Consider the following 19,712-nt stretch of genomic DNA (forward strand, 5'->3'; position numbering starts at 1 on the left):
GTGTATCAAGTGCCACGCAACACCCCCACAATCCACCACATCCCTCATTAAAACTCAGCTACCGCCTCCTTATTAGAAAGTGTGTGTGCTCCCGCCGTCCCATTACACCACAGGCCCCCCTGTCCTTATCCAGCCCAGCAGTCTAAGTGCCTGGCTAACTGGCCGTCTGTCACAGCAGCTCTAATTGGAGTCTGATGGGTCAGCCGCTGTCCGGGGTGCCGATGTGCCACTACAAGCCCTGTCCATTCTCCCCTGGCTGCTAACAGTGTGTGAGTGAGTGCGTCTAGTGTAGTGTGTGTGTGTAGTGTGTGTGTGTAGTGTGTGTGTGTTAGGGCCCCTATCATGCCTCTTATCCACATACTCTCACACACACTGACTCGAAGCTACATCTTCATCCACAGCCTCTGTGTGTAATTATGTTGTCAGAAGTTCAAGCCATATCCAGCAGACTCACACGAGGAGGCACAAGTACGCTACACACACACACACACACACACACGCACACATACAAACGCTCATATGCACAGTTCTCCCGCGGGGGATTCAGAGAGCAGGAGAGTGTGGAGTTAGTGTAGTGGTGTGAGTCTCCCACAGCGAGAGAGGAGGTGGCCACTGCAGATTACCTGGTTTCCTCACTCACCACTTTGTATTTCTACACTTTAAATGAAAAAATTATTAGTTTTTCCCCCTGATGTGAATTCTTTACGCTTTTGACTCCATCACTTCTGCACGTTTCTCTCTCTCTCTCTCTCTCTCTCTCTCCTCCGTCTCTCCCTTTTTGTCTCACTCCTTTCTTCTCGAGTCGAAATTAGTGCAGCTATCATCAGCGTGGTGTTACTGCAGCTCAGATTGAACACTTCCTTTCTGTGAACAGTCACATTTGGTCGGCAGACAATTATATTTAATGTGCTCTCAGGTGTGGGCTCCGGCTCCATGTCTCTGAGCTGTGTGGGCTCAGACGCTCGGGCGGCCATTACCTGACAAACAGCCCTGCAGTGATTCTCCTCACTGGGATTCCACTTTTTTTGGGGGATAAAATTAATTTCTGTGTGGGGGGGGGGGGGAAGTAAGAAGAACGCACGGCAACGGGGTGAGTCAGCGTGGGGGGGTGTATGGGGGGGGAGAGGGGGGGGGTGCAGGATGGCTGCTGTTGCCATGGTTTCAGGAGATGGCCATTATCTCTGTGTAGTTAGAAGCTGACCCCGGTGCCTCCCTCATTAGCTGAAGTGCATGCCACTGAGTGTTGACTAGAATCCTGCCTTCCCCTGTACACACCCCCCCCCCCCCCCCCTGTCTGGCCTTGGCCTGTCACTCAGTCGCCTTCACATGCTTAATACGCCATCATTGAAATTCCTCAGATGTGAGAGCTAGAGGGCTCACGCAGAGGAATGAGGTGTTAAAGGAAACGATACGCAGATTGAATTTTCTTTTGTTGCAAAGAAAAAAACGAAGAAACACACACACACACACACACACACACACACACACACACACACAAACACACAACACAAACAACAAAGATAATGAACATAAACAAAAAATGCATTCAGCTAAAATAAAAAACCTGTAATAAGCAGCTCACGGCTCTTCTCCCTCCAGCGGCTGCTGCAGGCGGTCGGGGGTGCTCTGCTCTCTAAGCCCTGTCCATGGTGCTGAAATAGCTGCGTGCACTTCCATCATTACTCCTCTCCGTCAGGTGCGACTCCACCGCAGGGCACGGAGGCGGCTGTAAGTGGCAGTCACATCTCACGCCGTCATAAAAAAGGTGAGCGAGGTAAACAAACGTACAGAGGAGCCGAAGCAGAGGACCTTGTTTTCTCCTGTGGCAGCTTGCGTGGGCCACACTGCTGGAGTCGGAGCTCTGAGGTGGAATCGAACTCCCACCGTGGATGTACTCTCATGCAGTATCCTACATATCATGTGCAGAGTAATTTGCAGCAGGAGACGCACTCTGTACGGGAGCGGGGGATGAAGTTAGCCGAGGCCAGACCTCTGGGCCTGCTCCTCGTTCTATTGCCCCAGACAGGCAATTACACTGTTGTCTCTGCTGAGCCAAGCTTTGACAGACACCCAGACATATGAAATACACACATTCATTCACACATACACACTGAGACACACATGCTCCCCCTGTGGACATGGACCTTAGCCACAGACGGAAAATATGTGCACTCACTGTGACACATGGACTCACAGTAACACACAATCCTTTACACCTAATCCTGCGCACATTACACATCCCGGCCCTGAGAGCAGAGCAGGCGACAGGGAGAGGGTTTCTGCTCCTCTATCCCTCCTCCGGTTCCCTTATCACATCCTAGGACTTCATTGAAGCTGTGATGGCATGTCTGATTACAGCTCTGACACAGCTCAGGGTGCAGTGTATAAAAACAGAGGGGAAGATATCTTAAAATCACCATCCTTCCCTCACTGGAGCCGGGTCACAGAGCGTCAGTAGAGCAGCGGTGCTCCGGTTGAGGGAGGATGAACTCCATGTAAACTGAATATTTGATGGTGCATAACAAAGCTTTACTCGTTGTGTGTGGGTAACCAATTATGTTAGAGAATCACTGGCAGGATTTGATTTGGTTGAATGGAACCTTGTCTGGGGGACTTTCTACGGAAACACATGTTAATGCAAACATGTATGAAGACTGACTGCACTGGGAGTTTGCTTCCCAGCATGAGAAAAGGAATTGATTTGTTGAGCAGGGATGTGCAGGGCTATGCAACGCTGGGCTGCCCACACGCACACAGACACACACACACACACACACACACAGACACACAGACACGCTAAAGTGATTCAGGGCATTTGTTTCTGGCTGCTGCATCACTTAAAACTGAGAATATGCAGACCACAGGAGATGCAGAGGAAAATGGAGGAGGAATAAAATAAAGAAAGAGACAAACAGAGATGGTAAACTTCAACAAGTTGCTGTGACTGCTCAGGTTAGAGGTTTGAAACCCAAAGTTCATGCGGGGGGGGGGTCAAATCCACATCTGCAAATCTCAGTCTGCCACCCGGAGCAATTGATAATGTCGCAAGCGGACAGTACAACACGTGCATAGGCAGTTTCACACAAACCTAGTGTGTGTGTGTCTGTGAAAGTTAATTGTAAGGAAACGTGAAGAGAGCAAAAACAGATTCACAGAGAGACGACTGCTCAGTTCTCTCCATCGAGCTGCAGCTTTGCTTGTGTGGGCTGAGCAGAGAGAGAAGAAGCAAAACAAGTCCAGGGACGGAGGAGTTTCAAAAAGCAAAATGCATCATTAACTCATTTATATGTAGCCTCCTCACTCTGTACACACTGCTGCAGTATTTCATCCGTCATGTTACCAACCTGTACCGGCCCCATGTGCGAGGAATCTATGGAAATATTGATAGACCTGCATGTTCCTGATCGATATCTCATTAGGCCCAATTGGGAAGATGGATGTAGCTTCCCTCTGACTGCTAACTGTGGCCGGGGCTGATGAGTCGGCATTAGACACACAGGCCTGACACCCACAATAGGCTGAAGCAGCCATTTCATTGGTAGGATAATTGTTGTTGCCACTGGTACATTAGAGGAGGTTTTATGGTCGGCTCAGTGATGAATGAGCCGCTCTGAACAAACAGGCTAAATACACAAGTTGAGGTCATGAAAATGAGAAAGTGTCTGGTTTGACTGTTCGGAGACATGCAGGAAGAGGAAGAGTTGATTTTAACAAAACATGCAACTACATCAAATTATCATTTCCCATCTTTCCCTGTTCAAAAACCTGACTGTGCCTGAAAACCCCCGAGCTCCAACCGGGACGCCGAACAAAACCGTGAGACAGGATTTAAACTAATGAGGCCAGTGTGTAAGGAGTGGACAGTGGAGCCGTGTGGGTTGTGACTGAATCAGATCTGAGCAGTACAGCCACGTGGAGACTGATGGTTTAATACAACACGGTATCAAAGTGTGGTTGTGTTGTTGTTGCTGATTCACTCTCTGCTAGGGGCTGACAACACCAACAGCCCAAAGCTGTCATCCAAACAACAAACTGGGGCTGAGTTTCTTCTGCACACGTTGCATAACTAACACCTTTCACCAGCTTGTAATTCACAGTGCTGCCAGGAGAGTGTCGCGACACACCGGTCAACTGCTTTGTCCAAAACGCAACTCATGGACCAAAGTCTGTCTCGTGTCTCATCCTGTCCCATCTCGACAACAAGCCTCGTCCTCTCCTGGAACGTGGGAGCGAGCCGAGCGGTTGGAGGGAGAACAGAGTGATGTGAGACGTTTTGAGATGTGAAAGCCTCTTTTGGGCTTGATCAGAGAGCTAATCTAACAACGACAAGGAGAGAGAGACACAGAGAGAGAGAGAGAGAGGGAGAAGAGAGAGAGAGAGAGATGGAGAGAGAGAGGGAGAAGAGAGGGAAAGCTTCAGGAGGGCTCCATGTTTTGGATTGTGGTCAGACGAAGGCTGAACTGCTCATTCACACGACTGTGAGTGAAGAGCGCTCGAGACGAGGAGCTCCCTTTGAGCCGCAATCAAAATGCTGCTTGGTTCTGTGGGCTCATGAGTGAGCGGCATCAAACACACCGCTCTCCCTCTCTTCACCCCCCCCCCCCCACCCTCTCATTCTTCATGCATTCAGAGGATGCCTAGCAGCTGCTGGTAATTAAAGGACTTTCGTGTCTCACAACACACTGAATCAGAGGAGGAAGAAGGAGAGCAGAAAGACGCGGGGGGGGGCAGAGATGCCTCTCCTGACCATCTCTCCTCCTCACTCCCTGTCTCACGTTCATTCCATCCCCTCATCATCGCACAACCACGCTAATGCACCTCTGTGTTGCTAATTAGCCGCCTCAGAAAAGCTTCACTCCAACGAGCGTCAACAAACAAACGTAAAGAAACAGGGAAAAGGAGGGAACACAATGTTTTGAAGGATAAGAAAAGAGGATGGATATTGTAGATGGCAGCTGTGTAAGAAGGGAGGGAGGCTGATCAAAGCGAGGGCTGTTTACGTTTGTGGCAAGCGAGCATCTCCGGAGTGTGGAGGAGCTGCTTCCAGAGGGGAGAGCGTCTAAATGGGAGACGGCGCGCTGGGTGAGCCGCGATGAGCTGAGAGGAGATGAGTGGCAAAGCTTAGACGCTAGCTTTGCTGGGAGGGGAGAGGGGGGAGGTACACACAAACATGGGAGAGGGGGGGGGGGGAAGATAATTTCACAAAATCAACAATGGCTTAGGGACGGATGATGGAGAGAATTGGAGAAAATGGAGAGGAGAAGGAAGCAGGAGTGATCACAGCTGCATGTGGATGGCACCAGGGCTGGCAAGACATTTAATTCTGGGTTGTGTGGGACGAGCCGAGCTCTTCACCAGAAGAGTGCAGCTGCTTTTTTTTTTTTTTCTCCTGCAGAATTCGACACATCTTTCTACTCTCGGCTATAATTGTGCAGCAGTCGTGACTAAACCCGTGTTCCAAACTCATCCAGCTCCACAGTCTCCAAAATCCTGAGGCAATTACACTGAGCAAATAAATCATCTATCTCATGAGCAGAGTGAGAACAACTTGACAAGATCACATCATTATCCCATCGTCAGGTTTCATCACTGCTGCTCACATCAGATGGCATTTGTGTTATTATTTTTAAGAATGAGTTTGTTGGTTTATGGTGTTTTCATATCAGCCTCATGCAGCATAGACAACTTGAACCAGGGGTGTTACAGTTATCTACACTGCATTAGAGGAGAGTCATGTAATTGTGATTGGGCAGAAGAAGAATCTTTACACTATAATGTGATGGTGGCTTTAATGCATCTTTTGTTTCTAACTGTTCCATCTCAGCCACATTTTCTTTTGCAATGTTTCTGATATTTTGGCATTATCCCCTCTGGTTATTGTCCGTATACCTAAAATAACACAAAGACGTCTGTATATAAAGTATATATTTCGATATATATATACCTTATTTTCTATTTTAAAATTTTGATATTCTATTTTATTCTATTTTATACTATTTCTATTTCAGTTTTTTAGGTTGTAATTACTTGAGCATTGCTAGAAGAGAGCCTGTTACCCAAGCATTTCACTGCCAGCCACTGCTTGATGTTATTGTTGTGCATTTGATAATAAAAATCTTGAATCTGCATGAGTCCCGGCCAGAAAGAGCTCAGGATCCGTCCAGTAACTTCTTTTCCTCTCAGCCGGAGCTGACACTGTTCTCTCCACACTCTCTGTGGGGTCATGACAGAGAAGGGGGCGATTATGGACGAGGCCCAGGTGGCACCAGGGTCCGTGGTGTTTTGGAGAACAGATGGCTGATCTGACATGAATCCGGCTGCTGACCTTCTCTCCCCTCAGTACAGTACAGCGGTCCACACACGTGTTGGTGCATCTACGCAAAAAAGAATCAAAGCCACGTGCACGGCTCCCTCCTCCCAGCTGCTTCAGGACCACGCTCCACCTCCGAGCATCAGGTCCTCTCACATGCTACGTAAATCGAATCGCTGTCAACCTGAATTATTCCATTCCTGACCACACCTGCACAAACACACGTGATTAAGAGTCCAGCACGGAGGCTAATGTTGTGGTAAACAATCTCAGTGTGACGGCACGCACGCTGTGCCCCCACCCCCACCCCCCCACCCCCCACCCCCCCCCAGGCACCTTCCACAGCCGAATGCTGAATTACTTTGTCGCTAGGCAATTACTTGTCCTGTCCCAGCTTCGGAGTGATGTAAATTACTTTAAGTGCACTTTGCAGGGGCCGCCGTCACCGTAATGATGATTGTGGGAGCGGCTCTGATACACATAAATATTCAACTATACCTTTAAATAGAGGGTCTCTGCATTCAGGGGGGGGGGGGGCAGTAAGTGGGGAATACAAGACGCAGCAGCCGAAGAAAGAGAAAAGCTGTGAGCGATGAGGGAACGTGTTTGCTCAGGAAACAAAGAGGTGGAGACGGAGCAGAATATTGTCTCCTATTCATCTCGTGTCCCCAGAATAACCTCACCCTCATATCGTGAAAGTACCATCACTTAAATGAGCACTGTGGTGAATGACTCATACTGAGAATATCACAATCACACAAGCTTTTTCAGGCAGTTTCATATTTTTTCTTTTCTTGAAGACAGTTCCGCTGCAGTAACTTCTCAGCTCCAGCAGGTGTCACTCATGGCCTCTAGGCTCCGTCCCCCTTGTCTCCGTTATGGTTTCGTCATCGGTTCTGCTCTTGTCTGTCTTTTCACGTTCAACTTACTCACACACACAAAGTGAATGCTCTCATTTCCTGTTTAGATCAACTCGTGTCAGAGCAGAGCAGCAGTCGACTTGAAGACGCTTTGAACCGGCTCTGCACCTCTGAGGATCAGCTCTCCACTTCCAGACTCTGTCTCCTCTCCTCAGACTCCATGTGATGCTCGAGACAAACATTAAGAGAAATAAAAGCTGTCTCAAACAACCTGAGGATGACGAAGGTGCTACTCACATGTTGTGCAGGACACACCAGCCGCAGTGTGGGTCCCCGGAGCTCAGACACTCTCCACAGGTCCCGTACTGCTCACACGACTCGATGGGAACTTGAGTCACCTAGAAAACACACAGAAGAAAAAAGGTCAAGGTCAAAGTGCAGCCTTTACAAACATCACAGGAGAAGCCTCCGGGTGTGTGTGTGTGGGTTTGTGTGTGTGCATATTTAATGACATCTACCACCATTGCTCCATTTGTATTTACTGATACATTTCCACTGTTCTACATTCGCAGGGATGGCGTGAGCGTGGTGCACAATGATCGCTGTGTGTCCACGTGTGTGATGTCAACTGCACAGGCAACTGTTGCCTTTATCTTGAGCCGGGGAAACAGCGGTGAGCAGCTGGGGGCAGTTGGCCACAGAAAGCTGCTGCGCTGCCGTCAAAGGGCTTTTGTCTGCACCGGGGGCATCTGTCCATCAAGGTGGAGCCTGTCACAACACACCTGTAGCAGCAGTGACAGACGGGTGGAGTGCACAAGTTAACTTTACTAAAATAACGTTTTTATGAAGCTATGATCAGATCAGGACTTTAAACAGTAACCTTTTAAAAGTTGTTATTATTGCTGTGCTCGTAAGATGTTTTTTTTTTAAAGAAATATGAACAAATGGAAATTTGGTTCCGTCAAAGCAAAACATGTTTGAAATGTCAACAGCAGAGAATTTCAATAAGTAAAACACACACATCCACACCCATGCATCACTAATCTAAACGGTGAGGCTGTGATCTTTGGGAATAAGGAAACACATCCTAGTCGATTTCAGTTGACGTTAAAACTTGAGCAAACACGGGATTGAGAATTTACATTTGTGAAAAAGAATCAAACAAACATCTCCTCCTGGGCGAGGACCAAGTGTGTGAGTCAGCGGAACTGTGTGATGCACAGGCTGGTGCTGTGTTCAGCGGATAGATGCAAGCACTCATCCTTCTGTTAGTTTTGACGGGGATAGGAGTGTGTGTGTGTGTGTGTATGTGTGTGTTAGTGTGTGTGTGAGTCTCGCTGTGTCTAAGTGTGTCTGCCAGGCGAGGTTCTGCTCAGCCACATGGCCCCTCAGTCTGTTTGTGCAGCACAGCGGTCTGCAGTGCGATCCAGAGGTCAGTGTGTGTGTGTGTGTGTGTCTGTGGGTTTCTTGTCTATTTAAGTGTCCCATGGGGGCCGCCTCGCTCACACCTGCATCTCACTGGGACGCTGGGAGCAAACACACAAACACTGACGTAAAGCACAACACAATCAACGCACAGCAGACGAACACAGGCTCAAGAACAAAAAAGCCTTGAAAACATGAATTTCACTCTGACGTGGATTCATTTTCACTCCTGTCCGTCTTTCAATTTCCTGGCGATTGCCTGGTTGGGTAATGACAGCGGCGTCTGACAGTGTGTGTTCGCTGCTCAGCTCCAAACCTCAGGCTCAGATCAATGCCTAATAAGAGGCCCCTTTGCAGAAATGAGGGGGAGTGAATGAAGGGTGCAAATAACACCTTTTACATTCTTTTTTTCAAAACCCCGTGCAAATCACCCACAACTGGCTGATGCTAATTGCAGTTCGCACCCCGAGCTGGAATTAACTGTCAGCGAGGAGGAGAGATAACAGCTGGGTGTCCGTCAGCCGAGTTTCTTTATCACAACACATCACATTTGTTAAAAAAAGAAAACAGCTGAAGTCAACATTCTCCTCATATTGCACGAGCCCTCGAAAAGTTGAGGTCTGCAAAACCTGTCATCTGCTGCAACACTGTGAGAGATGTGTGCTCCAGCAGAGAGGGAGAGATATTAATATAGATATATATATGTTCCTTTGTTTTCTCTCTGCTGCTCGAGAAAACTCAAATAAGCGTCCACCTGTCGGCCGGGTTCCAAACCCTGAGGCAGCACAGAGACGGGCCCGCGGGACAAAGGAAGCCATTGACACACGGCTGGACAGTTGATAGTCGCTGCACTGTGTGGACGCTCCGCCACGGACACTCCTGCTGGATTAACCCCCGCTGTCACCTCAACAAACTCCATTTGTGTGTGTGGGTCTTGCCTCCAGCTCCGGGGACAAACAGGTGGCACGCTGTAATGAGCTGCAGACGGGGGGGGGGGGGGGGGGGGGGGGGGGTCCACATCAGCAGCAGAGGCCTCAACCGATGACAAACAGGCCCACCGGGGGCGAGACGGCAACTCAGCCCCGTGAGTGGACCACGGATCCACAAAGTCTCTGGATCCCTCCTAACCCCCAGAAGCCTTCAGATCCTTCCCAAAACATGTGTGAGGCTGCTGAAACTTTATAGGATCACTTTCACAGAGGCCCGGCTCCGTGAAAGGGTTACAGTGTGGAGACAGCTGTCAGCGGGGGGGGGGGAAAGTGAGGGTGTAGTGGGTGGGGGGGGGGGGGGGGGGGGGTGGACAGACAGACACGGGGCTGCTGTCAGCGGACACAGACTGAAGCACAGACAAAGGGTGAGAGGGGTGATACCGAAGAAGAAGAGTGAGGTAAACAGGAAAAACTAAAAACCAGAGGGGGATGGAAACTAGCACAGAATGAGAGAGAAGCTGTGTTTGTGTGATTGTGTGTGTTTGTGTGTTTGTTTGTGCGACAGAACTGATGCTCAGACCAACGTGGGCCAGTAGTGGAGATGAGGATGGGACAAGGGAGGGTCGGGGGGGGGATCACAGCAGCTGTTGCCCAGCACACGCTACAGTCACTCAACACAGCAGGGCTGCACAACATAGCCCCTTCTCCCACTGTGTGCATATGTGTGTGTGTTTGTGTGTGTGTGTGTGTGTGTGTCACACACACACACACAGCACCGTAACGGATGTGCAGATTGCAGTTCCTGTGTTTTTCAATGAAGACAAAGAAGCGCCACATGTGATCCGACGCTGCCTCCAACTTTCCCTGCTCCTCCTCCTCCTCGGACTCCAGAGCGTTCACACCCGGAGCCGACCCGAGCCAGGCCGAGCCGTGTCAGCGAGAGGTGCCGCTCTCCGGTAAACGAATGCTAATCAGATTCCAGCTGGAGATGACCTCAGCAGGGGGGTTATTCAAGCGGAGAGGCGGCTCTGAAGTCGCACACTGCGGCAACCTGGGTGAGCGGCTCTCACTCGAAGGGTTAAAACAACAGCTTCCTCTCTTTCAAAGGCTCGTGCTGAATGGGCTCCGGCTCCCAATGTCGCTGCCAAGCTTTCACTGTTGCAGCGGTGCCCTGTCTGTAACTGACACCCGGCTCTGGGGATTTGAGCCCGAGGTGATGTTAGGACAATACATTAATGCAACAATACAAATACACTTATCAATCTAAATAAATAAATGAAAGAGCAGCCATAAGAGCAATCCTTTAGTCACCAAACGTCATTACAGTCTTTTTGAATTCAATCCCTCGTCATCATTAGAATTCCCTCGGTGTAACTTTTATAATTTTTGGATTGAGCCGGTTTCTGTTGCAGTCGTGTTCTCAGAAAACAAAAAGCAGAGATCTGGAGCTGGAGGCGTCATGGAGGTGTTACTTCCTTCCTTCCACTCGCCGTGACTCAGCCTGCCACAAAAACATTTAGCGGTCGGCCAGTAACATCGTCTCTGACTATAACATTCTTTAGAAAAGTTAAAAATTAAGAGTTACAGGTTTCTACGATTTATAAAGCTCTCTTCTGTGAACCAGTCGATGCTCAAACTTGCTGGCACTTGATCCCAGATCCAAAGTGTGTTAAAGGACCGTTAACTGTCGGGAATGTGATGCTTAATGTTGGTATCCTTCATTTTCCTTGTCATAATTGTTGGATTGAATGTTGCATGTGTGGCTGCTGCTGTGCTGTGACACACATTTCAGTGTCTGACGATAAAGAATGATCAATCACTTTGAAGATAAAGAAAAAAGCAGCAATATAAAATCCCTCTGCACACGTTTCCCTCTGTTGTTTCTGACCACCTGTGAAGACAGTGTCTGCTTCTCACTTTCAATTTCACTCTGAGAGCCGAGCAGCACAACACAGGACATTAGGCCCGGGCGCCCGGGAGAGCCCGACAATGTGTATGTACATTAGAGAGCAGCAGGACTTTCATCTGCTCCTGTCTCTCTGCGGCTCAGAACGAATGGTAGCTCCATTCCAGCTCCTCTGCCCCGCTGCCCTGAGACCCGGCCATGATGGCTGCTTCCCGGTGATGGATGGGGGCACAGGGGCAGAGGAGGAGGAGGAGGAGAAGACAAGAACTGAAAAAACAGGGGGATGAGGGAAGAAGAAGCAGAGTGCAAACGGCCCATTGCTTCTGGTTCTGATGAGACCTGGTTCTCTGTGGTGCCAGATGTGCAACACCACGCAGGGCGAGAGCGGGGGGGGGAAGCAACAGAGAGAGAAAAATCCCAGCGTCACCAGTAAAGCAGAGGGAGCTGGTATTTTGCAAGTTGTTTCCAAGGCAACAGGCCTGGCTCTGACCTCAGGAACAACCCCCCCCCCCCCAACCACCACGGCTCCCTCCAACCTTCAGCGGCGCACGATAAACAGCTGGCACCTCTGGGACTTCCTGCCACCTACACCTCATTTCAAACATGTATGTGTACACACACACACACACACACACACACACACACACACACACACACAAACCCACACACAAACCCACACACAGGCGGCTCCACTACACCTTATCCATTTTTAATGAGAATTAGCCAGGCGACCACGTCACTGGTAGGGACACATCGATCATGAACACAATACCCATTCCAGCAGAGAAGGGAGAGAGAGAGAGATAGGGAAAGAGGGAAAGCAGGGGAGGGGAGTGTGTGTGTGTGTGTGTGTGTGTGTGTGTGTGTGTGTGTGTGTGTGTGGCTGTGACACAAAGGCAGAGCAAATACTTGCTGCTGAATGAATGAAAACCAATGAAATCCTTCAGGGTTCAGCCGCACTACGGCCGTTTTAAAACACATCACTTTTGTAACATTGACGCAAAGAATCCAAACATTTCTGGATTTTTCGAGCCACTTTAGAAATTATTTTCCTTGTCGGCCTGGTTTCAGTTGAAAGGCTCCAGGTTGCATTTCCTCAGACGCCCCGGCCCAGGACCTGGTCTGCCACCTGGCTAACATCGCACCCCGACCCGATGGCTGTCCCTGCAGCTGGCGGACCTGCAGTGAGGTGACGCCATGTAATGTCTTCTGTCTGTGCTGGTTTGGCCCCAAGGACCAAGGTCCGGTCACCAGATGCCCCCCTCCCCGGTCCGGCTCCAGGTGGGCACTGCTTTTTCTAATCAGGGGGCGAGGTGATGCAGTTTTGAAGAATGCATCTGAACTGGAAGCCTTCCATTGGAGGTCTTTTTCAGCCCCGTCCAATTGGTAGGAGGCCCCCGGGGGACCCGGAACATGCTGGAGAGGTTATATATCTCATCTGGCCTGGGAACACCCGGGGATTCCCCAGGAGGGCCGGGGAAATGTTGCAGGGGAAAGACACATCTGGACTACTGCGCTTGACCTGTTGCCACCTTGACCCCACCCAGGATAAGCAGCCACGGATGAGAGGTTGGATGGATGGATGAAAAGATGGATGGATGAAAAGATGGATGGATGAGGCAGCTCTGGGTTGCCAGTTATGATGAATCCTTCTTAAAATTTGAACCACTTGCATCATCTGACTCTTTTCCAGAAGAAACAAACAATGAAAGTCAGACTTAAAATTGTAATACTGTGGTTTTACCATGTAACCAGTAACCCCCCCCCCCCACCCTCTCCCTTTTTATCCCTATGAAATAATCTTTTCTTGTAATCCCTCCTTTTCTGAGGATCATCTCCCTGTTTGTCTTCCTGGTCTCCTCCTCGTCTTGATCCACATCCCCTCAACTCCCCCCTGCAGTGACGTGGTGGAACCATCTCATCCAGCTTCTTGACATCCACCCAGAAGAAATGAATCTTTTTTTTTCAAACTGAAAACAAATCCACTGCACTTAAAGCAAGTGCAACCCCCCCCCCCCCCCTCCTCTTTGTGCGTATTTTAAAGAGTGAATAAATCTGCTCCATAGGTGCTTCCACAGCGTGAGGTCAGTCACTGGTTCAACCAGATCGTCAATAACCATCGTAAGCTGGACTGGTCCTGAGAGGAGAGGTGAGGGGTTGTGTTGGGAGTGTTGTGTCTCGTCCGAGGAGGATCAGGCCTCCAGACTCACACCAATTACACCCGGCTTGATTAAGGACCCAGCAGGGCCGTGTGCACGGGTGGGTGCTGATCCCTCGGAGGCCCTGAGTCGACCGTGCATAGAAACCACAGCAGCTGGGCGGCTTGATGAGGGGTTAAAACCCACAGTGTAACACAAATGTGTAAAAAAATTAATTAATTACAGCCACATGTGCTCATAATGAGTGTAGATAAAAACCTGAAACCTTTATCCCCGGCTGTAGTGTCGCTATCAGCCGCTCGGATCCACATCCAGGAACTAGTTTTGTGAAATCTTGTTGTGTGTGTTGTTGTTGTTGTTTTGATGTCAGAGGGCGTCCTAAGTCGTTTTGAGAGAAACAAGTTTTGTGTTGTAATACGCAACATTGATTCTTCTTCAACTGTATTTAACCGCGTATCGCACCAATGCAGGTTGAAGGCTCTGAATAAACGGGAGATGGAAACCAAATTAAGGTCAGAAACCCTTTATATGGTTTTCAGAATAAATGATTTTAAAGCAGAGGAGATCGCATTCGGAGCTGATGCTGCTCATTGATTTAAAGAGGCTAAACCAGCGAGGCTGAGGCAAAGTGAAAATGATACAGCTCGCCTCATCTACAAACAGCCATCTCCCAAAATGAATCTGTGTGAAGACGGGGAGCTTTTAACCTTTATTGTCACAGCCGGCTCTCTCCGCCCGCTCTCCTTTATTCCTCGCTTTCAATTCACCCACATGCACACACAGACACATGCACACACAAACATTTCACTTTTTTTTTTATTTATCTCTTGGATTTGGTCTAAGCTCCCCGATTTTTGGTCAATTGAAAACATCAGGACGCTGCGTGAGGCCGATTTAAAGAGTGAAGCGGCTACAAGCTCATCAGAAGCAGAGACGAGTGCAAACACAACAGCCGAGACTAACTCTCTCTGAATTGTGTAAAATCTCCTTCACAGTTTGATCGAGCAAAAGAGCCGTTTCCAAAATCTCAAGCCAAAGAGCATCAATAGACCTCCTCCTCCAGCCTCCTGTATTCTGGCTCAACCGCCCCCCCCATACCCCCTCAGTCCGGGCCTGGTCCCTGGCAGCTCATCAGGAGTAACAGACTGGTGGGAGACAAACTGCCAGGAAGGAGAGGAGGAGGAGGAGGAGGAGGAGGAGGAGGAGGAGGAGGAGCAGGTCAGGCGTGTGCCTTGTGACCGCCGGGTGAACTCTGAGGCTGAGTGGCCATTAGGAACCATGAGAACGTATCTAAAGTGGGAATAACACAGTTCAATGTGACCAACAGTCATTGTTTCAAGGGAAATAATATGGAGGAGACTTCGGCCATGTTCCCTGAGGACTTTCTGCTGATTGGTGATTGGTCAGGTGGCACTCGTGTGTTTCCTTCTGACATTAACTGCTGCTGCCTGAAAGTAAAGAATACACACACCCCTGGGATGAAGTATATGTGTGTATTCATGTATTATTACTAGTATTACTTTGTATTGTACTGTTTTGTTGTTTGTTATCTTGTGCAAGTTTCTCACCTGGGCTGATAAACATGAACTGGACTGAAATTCAGAATGATCTAATTATTATTTCAATATAGACATGGCTTTAGATTGGATCACGACTGCTTGACAAAGAGTAGGTAAATTAAATCCATATAAAATGGGGCCGCTCCCCCTCATAATTCATATTTCATAGTTATATCTACTTTGAACAGGGTTTCTGCAGTTTTAGTTAAATGTCAGACTTTTCAAGAGCTTTTTAAGACCCTAATAAATCACATTTATGGCCGATGTAAAGTACGACAGAGATGAAGGAATATCAAGAGTCACAGGATTACTTACACCTGAGGTCAAGGTGAAGAACCTTATTCACACCTTCAGTGTAAGTGTAAGTGATTCTTGATATAACCACGTTGTCTCCTCGACTCCAGACAGAGACAGTAAGTACCCATAGACTTTCAGATCAGGGTGTTTAACTGCAAGTTAACATAATTAAGATCCACCTACAAGTACTTATGACCTAGATATGTTGACGTGTTCAAGACAAAAATCAAATTCAGATGATTCAATTTCCGCAGTTTTTGCGTACATTTCAAGATCGTGCAGAATCCCTGATTGAGATTGTTTGAATATGCACTTTGTGGTGTGTAACCCCCGCTCTCCCATGGACAACTACACACAAACCACATGCCTGCACCAACACGGCTGTGAGTTTCAACATGCAGCATTGGCCCCTGGACTGATGGCCAACTGTACGGATTAAACTGGGCCGATGGGAAATAAGGACGATGGAGGATGGAGATTGGGATGTCTCCCAATCTCTTTTTGTGTTTGTGTGTGTGTATATGTGTGTGTGTGTGTGTGTGCATGTGTGTGTGTGTCGAGGTTGCTGCAGATGGGAAGACGGGTGGGGGGCAAGTCACAGGGGGACGTGAGGCAGCACAGGGACACGACCACAGAAATAATGGAGTGAGGGAATCGACCTGTGAGGAGGATGAAAAATCCAACCAGTCAATACAGAGAGGAGAGTATCAATTATGTATGGCTTCAATCCTCTTCTTTTGGGGGGTAAGGGGAGAAAGGGAATAGGTTTAGGGGGTGGGGGGCGGTGGGCGGGGGGCGGGGGGAGTGAGATTGTGTTTTGATTGTGTGCAAACAACTTGAAAATGCTCACAAACACTGTTCAATAACACATCAAAACCGATGCTCTTAAAAGACAAACGTGACTTTCAGTGACTTCTGGTTGTGTTTCTCTCTTGCTGCATGTTTCACCCCTAATTACCAACATGAATGGAAAGCTGTGCCATCAAGGACCCTGCATGGAAGAAAAAAACACACATATATACTTCATATTTGATAAATATGTGTTGATAAATAACACAACGTCAACTTCTGACACCTGCAGAGGCCTCCACTACTTTCCAGATCCCATGTTCACCCTCTTACAGCCAGGTTTAGATGTGAAGATGGACACTGGTGAGCTAGCTGCGCCCAGTCCAGTCCCCCCCGTCCCCCTCCAACCAGCCTGCTCACTGGTAAATGGTCTAAAGTCCCACTCTGACATTTAAGAATTCAAGAGATAGAAACATGGAGCTGTGAATCTGCCTCTGAGTGTTTTTTTTAATGTGTGAGTGTGCTCGCTCATTTGCAAAGACGGCAATAAAAAGTGACGCTCACATTCCATCATGAAACATCCTGGTTTAATTAGATTTAACATTATTTCAGTGCTCAACATCTAATGGAGCCACTTTAAAAATGCCTCTTCTTTTTTGGCTAAAACAATGCATGTCTGTGTAAATTATCACTTTGCATATGCACATCATGTCGGCTCAAGCACTTCCTTTCTGTCGCTCCTGCTTTCGACTCAGACATCATTACAAACCAAGGCCCTAATTCAAAAGGTATGGATCGTCTGAACAGCCTCTTCAACACCACATATGACTCATTTGTTCATTAGCAGTGGGTAGAAATCTTCTGGTGTGATGGTTGAAGTGGAGACAGAACAGGAGTTGAAGCGTGCTTGACCTGCAGCTGAGGGGGAAGTTATGTATATATATAGTGGAATGTGGTTTGTTGAGTGATACTTATAGACTGAATTAACATCGTGTTAGTTACTAAAACACTTAACACCCCGTCCTTCACTTCCGTCTCTAGACGTCTCTCAATCAGTCCAATCAGGATCTCAACATCTGCTGCCAGACGAGCCCTGGACTCCGGATATTCTCTTTCAATTATCCATGTGAGAAAATGTCTGAATGAGCCCCTGTGAAGATGCAGGATGATTTGGCTTTAAGAGCAGACGCAGGTGTCAGTGTGCTGTGAACAAGAACATGAGATCTCCACAGCAGAATGTATATGTTATGTCCGACCCACTGCTCCACCCACACCCCCCCACCCCCCCTCACCTGAACGCTCCACAGAAAAAGCTTCTGGACAATCGGATCCGGATATTTCCTGGTTCATATCAGAAAACAGCTTTAGAGATGTACATGTTTTTTCTCCTGTGGGTATTTAATCAAGCTGTATTCCACTGCTTTTCTTTTTCTGTCCCCGTGTCCTGACCGCTTGTCTTTTGTCCCCGTACCTGCTCGTCTGTGTCCCCGCCCGCTCGGCGCTCGTCTCTCAGCGGGGACCCAGACTGTCAATGCAGCCCGTAATGAGGTGTATGCTTCAGTCAGCATGTGAGGAGTTAATAAGGAAGCAGCAGAGGCCATCACACATCAACAGGCATGTGTGTGTGGGTGTGTGTGTGTGTGTGTGTGTGTGTGTTTGGGGAGGGTGTGAGTGCCGGGGAGCCTCCCTGGCACACTTAAGGCTGTCTGTCGACCAATGGGGGTATTGATTTGGAGGGGGAGGCAGACAGAAATGAATTCTGATCCACAGAGGGACTCCACAGTGCATGTCTGAGTGTGTACGGTTATTTTTTTGTACGAGTATGTGTGTGTGTGTGTGTGTGTGTGAGTGTGTGTGTGTGCATGCATGTGAGCATGTTTGTTCTCTTTGTCTCAGTGTCTCTTCCAGTGCACATGATGTACATACAAATGAAGGGTTTGGTTACACCCCACTGCTCTCAGGGCTGTTGGCTGTGCGCGCACATGTGTGTTTGTGTGTGTGTGGGTGTGTGTGTGAATGTTAATTTGTGTACATGTGAAAGAGAGACAGACAGGGAGGAGGGGCCCCTGTAACCAGGCTCAGGTGGCGAGGGACACTTCTAATCTGATCCCAAACTGAGTGTGTATACATGCATACATGCTTTTTGTGTGTGTTTGTGTGTCTGTTTATATGCATATGCACACATTTGTGTTTAGATGTGTATCACGCATACTCCTCCGCTGTACTTGATACGTTGATGAGAGTTTACAAGTGTTACCGAGGCTGAACGACCTCCTCAGACCCCATAACTGCGCCTGTGATTTAATCCAATCGGGTTCCATGAGAAACACACAGAGACAAAGGCTATGGGCAAACATGCTCCTGCAGCCGAGAGAGGAAATTATTAGACTCGACTATAAAGAAACTCGGTGGGGTGAGCAAGGAGAGAAAGCGCTGCCTGATCTCCAGTGGTGTGTCTGAAAGTGCCTGGCTGTCTTTGTTTGGCAGAAGGAGGAAAAAAAAAAATCAACATAATGAGCCCAAACTGCCTTTGTGTCTCACTCTCCTCGTCTCTCGTCCCTCTCCACCCTCTGTCTCCTGCTCCCTCTCATCCCTCGACTCTCAGACAGCTGCTTCTGAGAAGACAAATTAACGGCTCCCCAGTCGCGTCGGGAAAGTGCCAAATAATTAAGTGTTTTCCCTCCGAGGTACGCGGCTGTTTTTTGGTTCCACGCATGAACTTAAAGTGTGTGGGTGTAGAGGGGCAGTTGTTAGTCCAGCACAAACACTGTTGTGTGTCGTTTTTTTTCATCCCCTAACCCCCCCCCCCCTGCACAGCCCCATCCGTCACTCTGTGGTCCTATCTATTACCAACATGTGATCCTTCTGGCTCCAAATATCCGATTTACAAGTCAGCAAGAAGGGCAATATTTCAACAGGCTGTCGGGAGATGCACTGTTTGAATCAGACGCCTTATCTGGCCCGTGCTCTTTCTAATATTTTCCCTCAAATATTGCATTAGGAGATATGTTATCCATCCCTGCACATTCATCTTCATTCAATGTTTGTCTGTTTGAGTGTGTGTGTCCGTGTGTGTGTGTGTAAGTGTGTTCCAGCCCAGTGACGGCAAACGTCCTCTAATATTTCTCACATCACAGTCCCCCTTTACGTGAATGTTATCATCTACTTTGGGCTCATTTGATTGGTTCTCTCGACACTGACTGAAATGATTGTAAGAGTAAAGAGAGGATCCGGGGCTCACACACGTATGAAAGTGGTGTGACATGTAAACAGTGTGATTTACTGACTCCTGTGAGTATATAGATAAATCTTGTTGCCAGCAAGAGTCCGAAGATTTCTGACCTATTTTAACACTGTTGTAATACAAAGATTGAGAGTCACACACACTCTCCAAACCCACACACACACACACACACACACATCATGTACAATACTTCATCCATCACTGGCGCTCAGGCTGACAGCTTTGTCAAAGTGA

The 19,712-nt window shown here is 48.4% G+C and overlaps 1 protein-coding gene across 1 annotated transcript in view; it reads right to left on the bottom strand.

Annotated features, from left to right (window-relative positions):
* The window catches only part of plxna2 (plexin A2), a 141,256-nt gene that overhangs the window by 67,189 nt on the left and 54,355 nt on the right, over positions 1-19,712 (bottom strand). The window contains 1 exon segment of the mRNA XM_053423986.1: positions 7,468-7,568. Within this exon segment, the coding sequence (XP_053279961.1) occupies positions 7,468-7,568 (101 nt within the window).

This window comes from Pleuronectes platessa, chromosome 6, assembly GCF_947347685.1.
Source record: "Pleuronectes platessa chromosome 6, fPlePla1.1, whole genome shotgun sequence".
NCBI lineage: Eukaryota > Metazoa > Chordata > Actinopteri > Pleuronectiformes > Pleuronectidae > Pleuronectes > Pleuronectes platessa.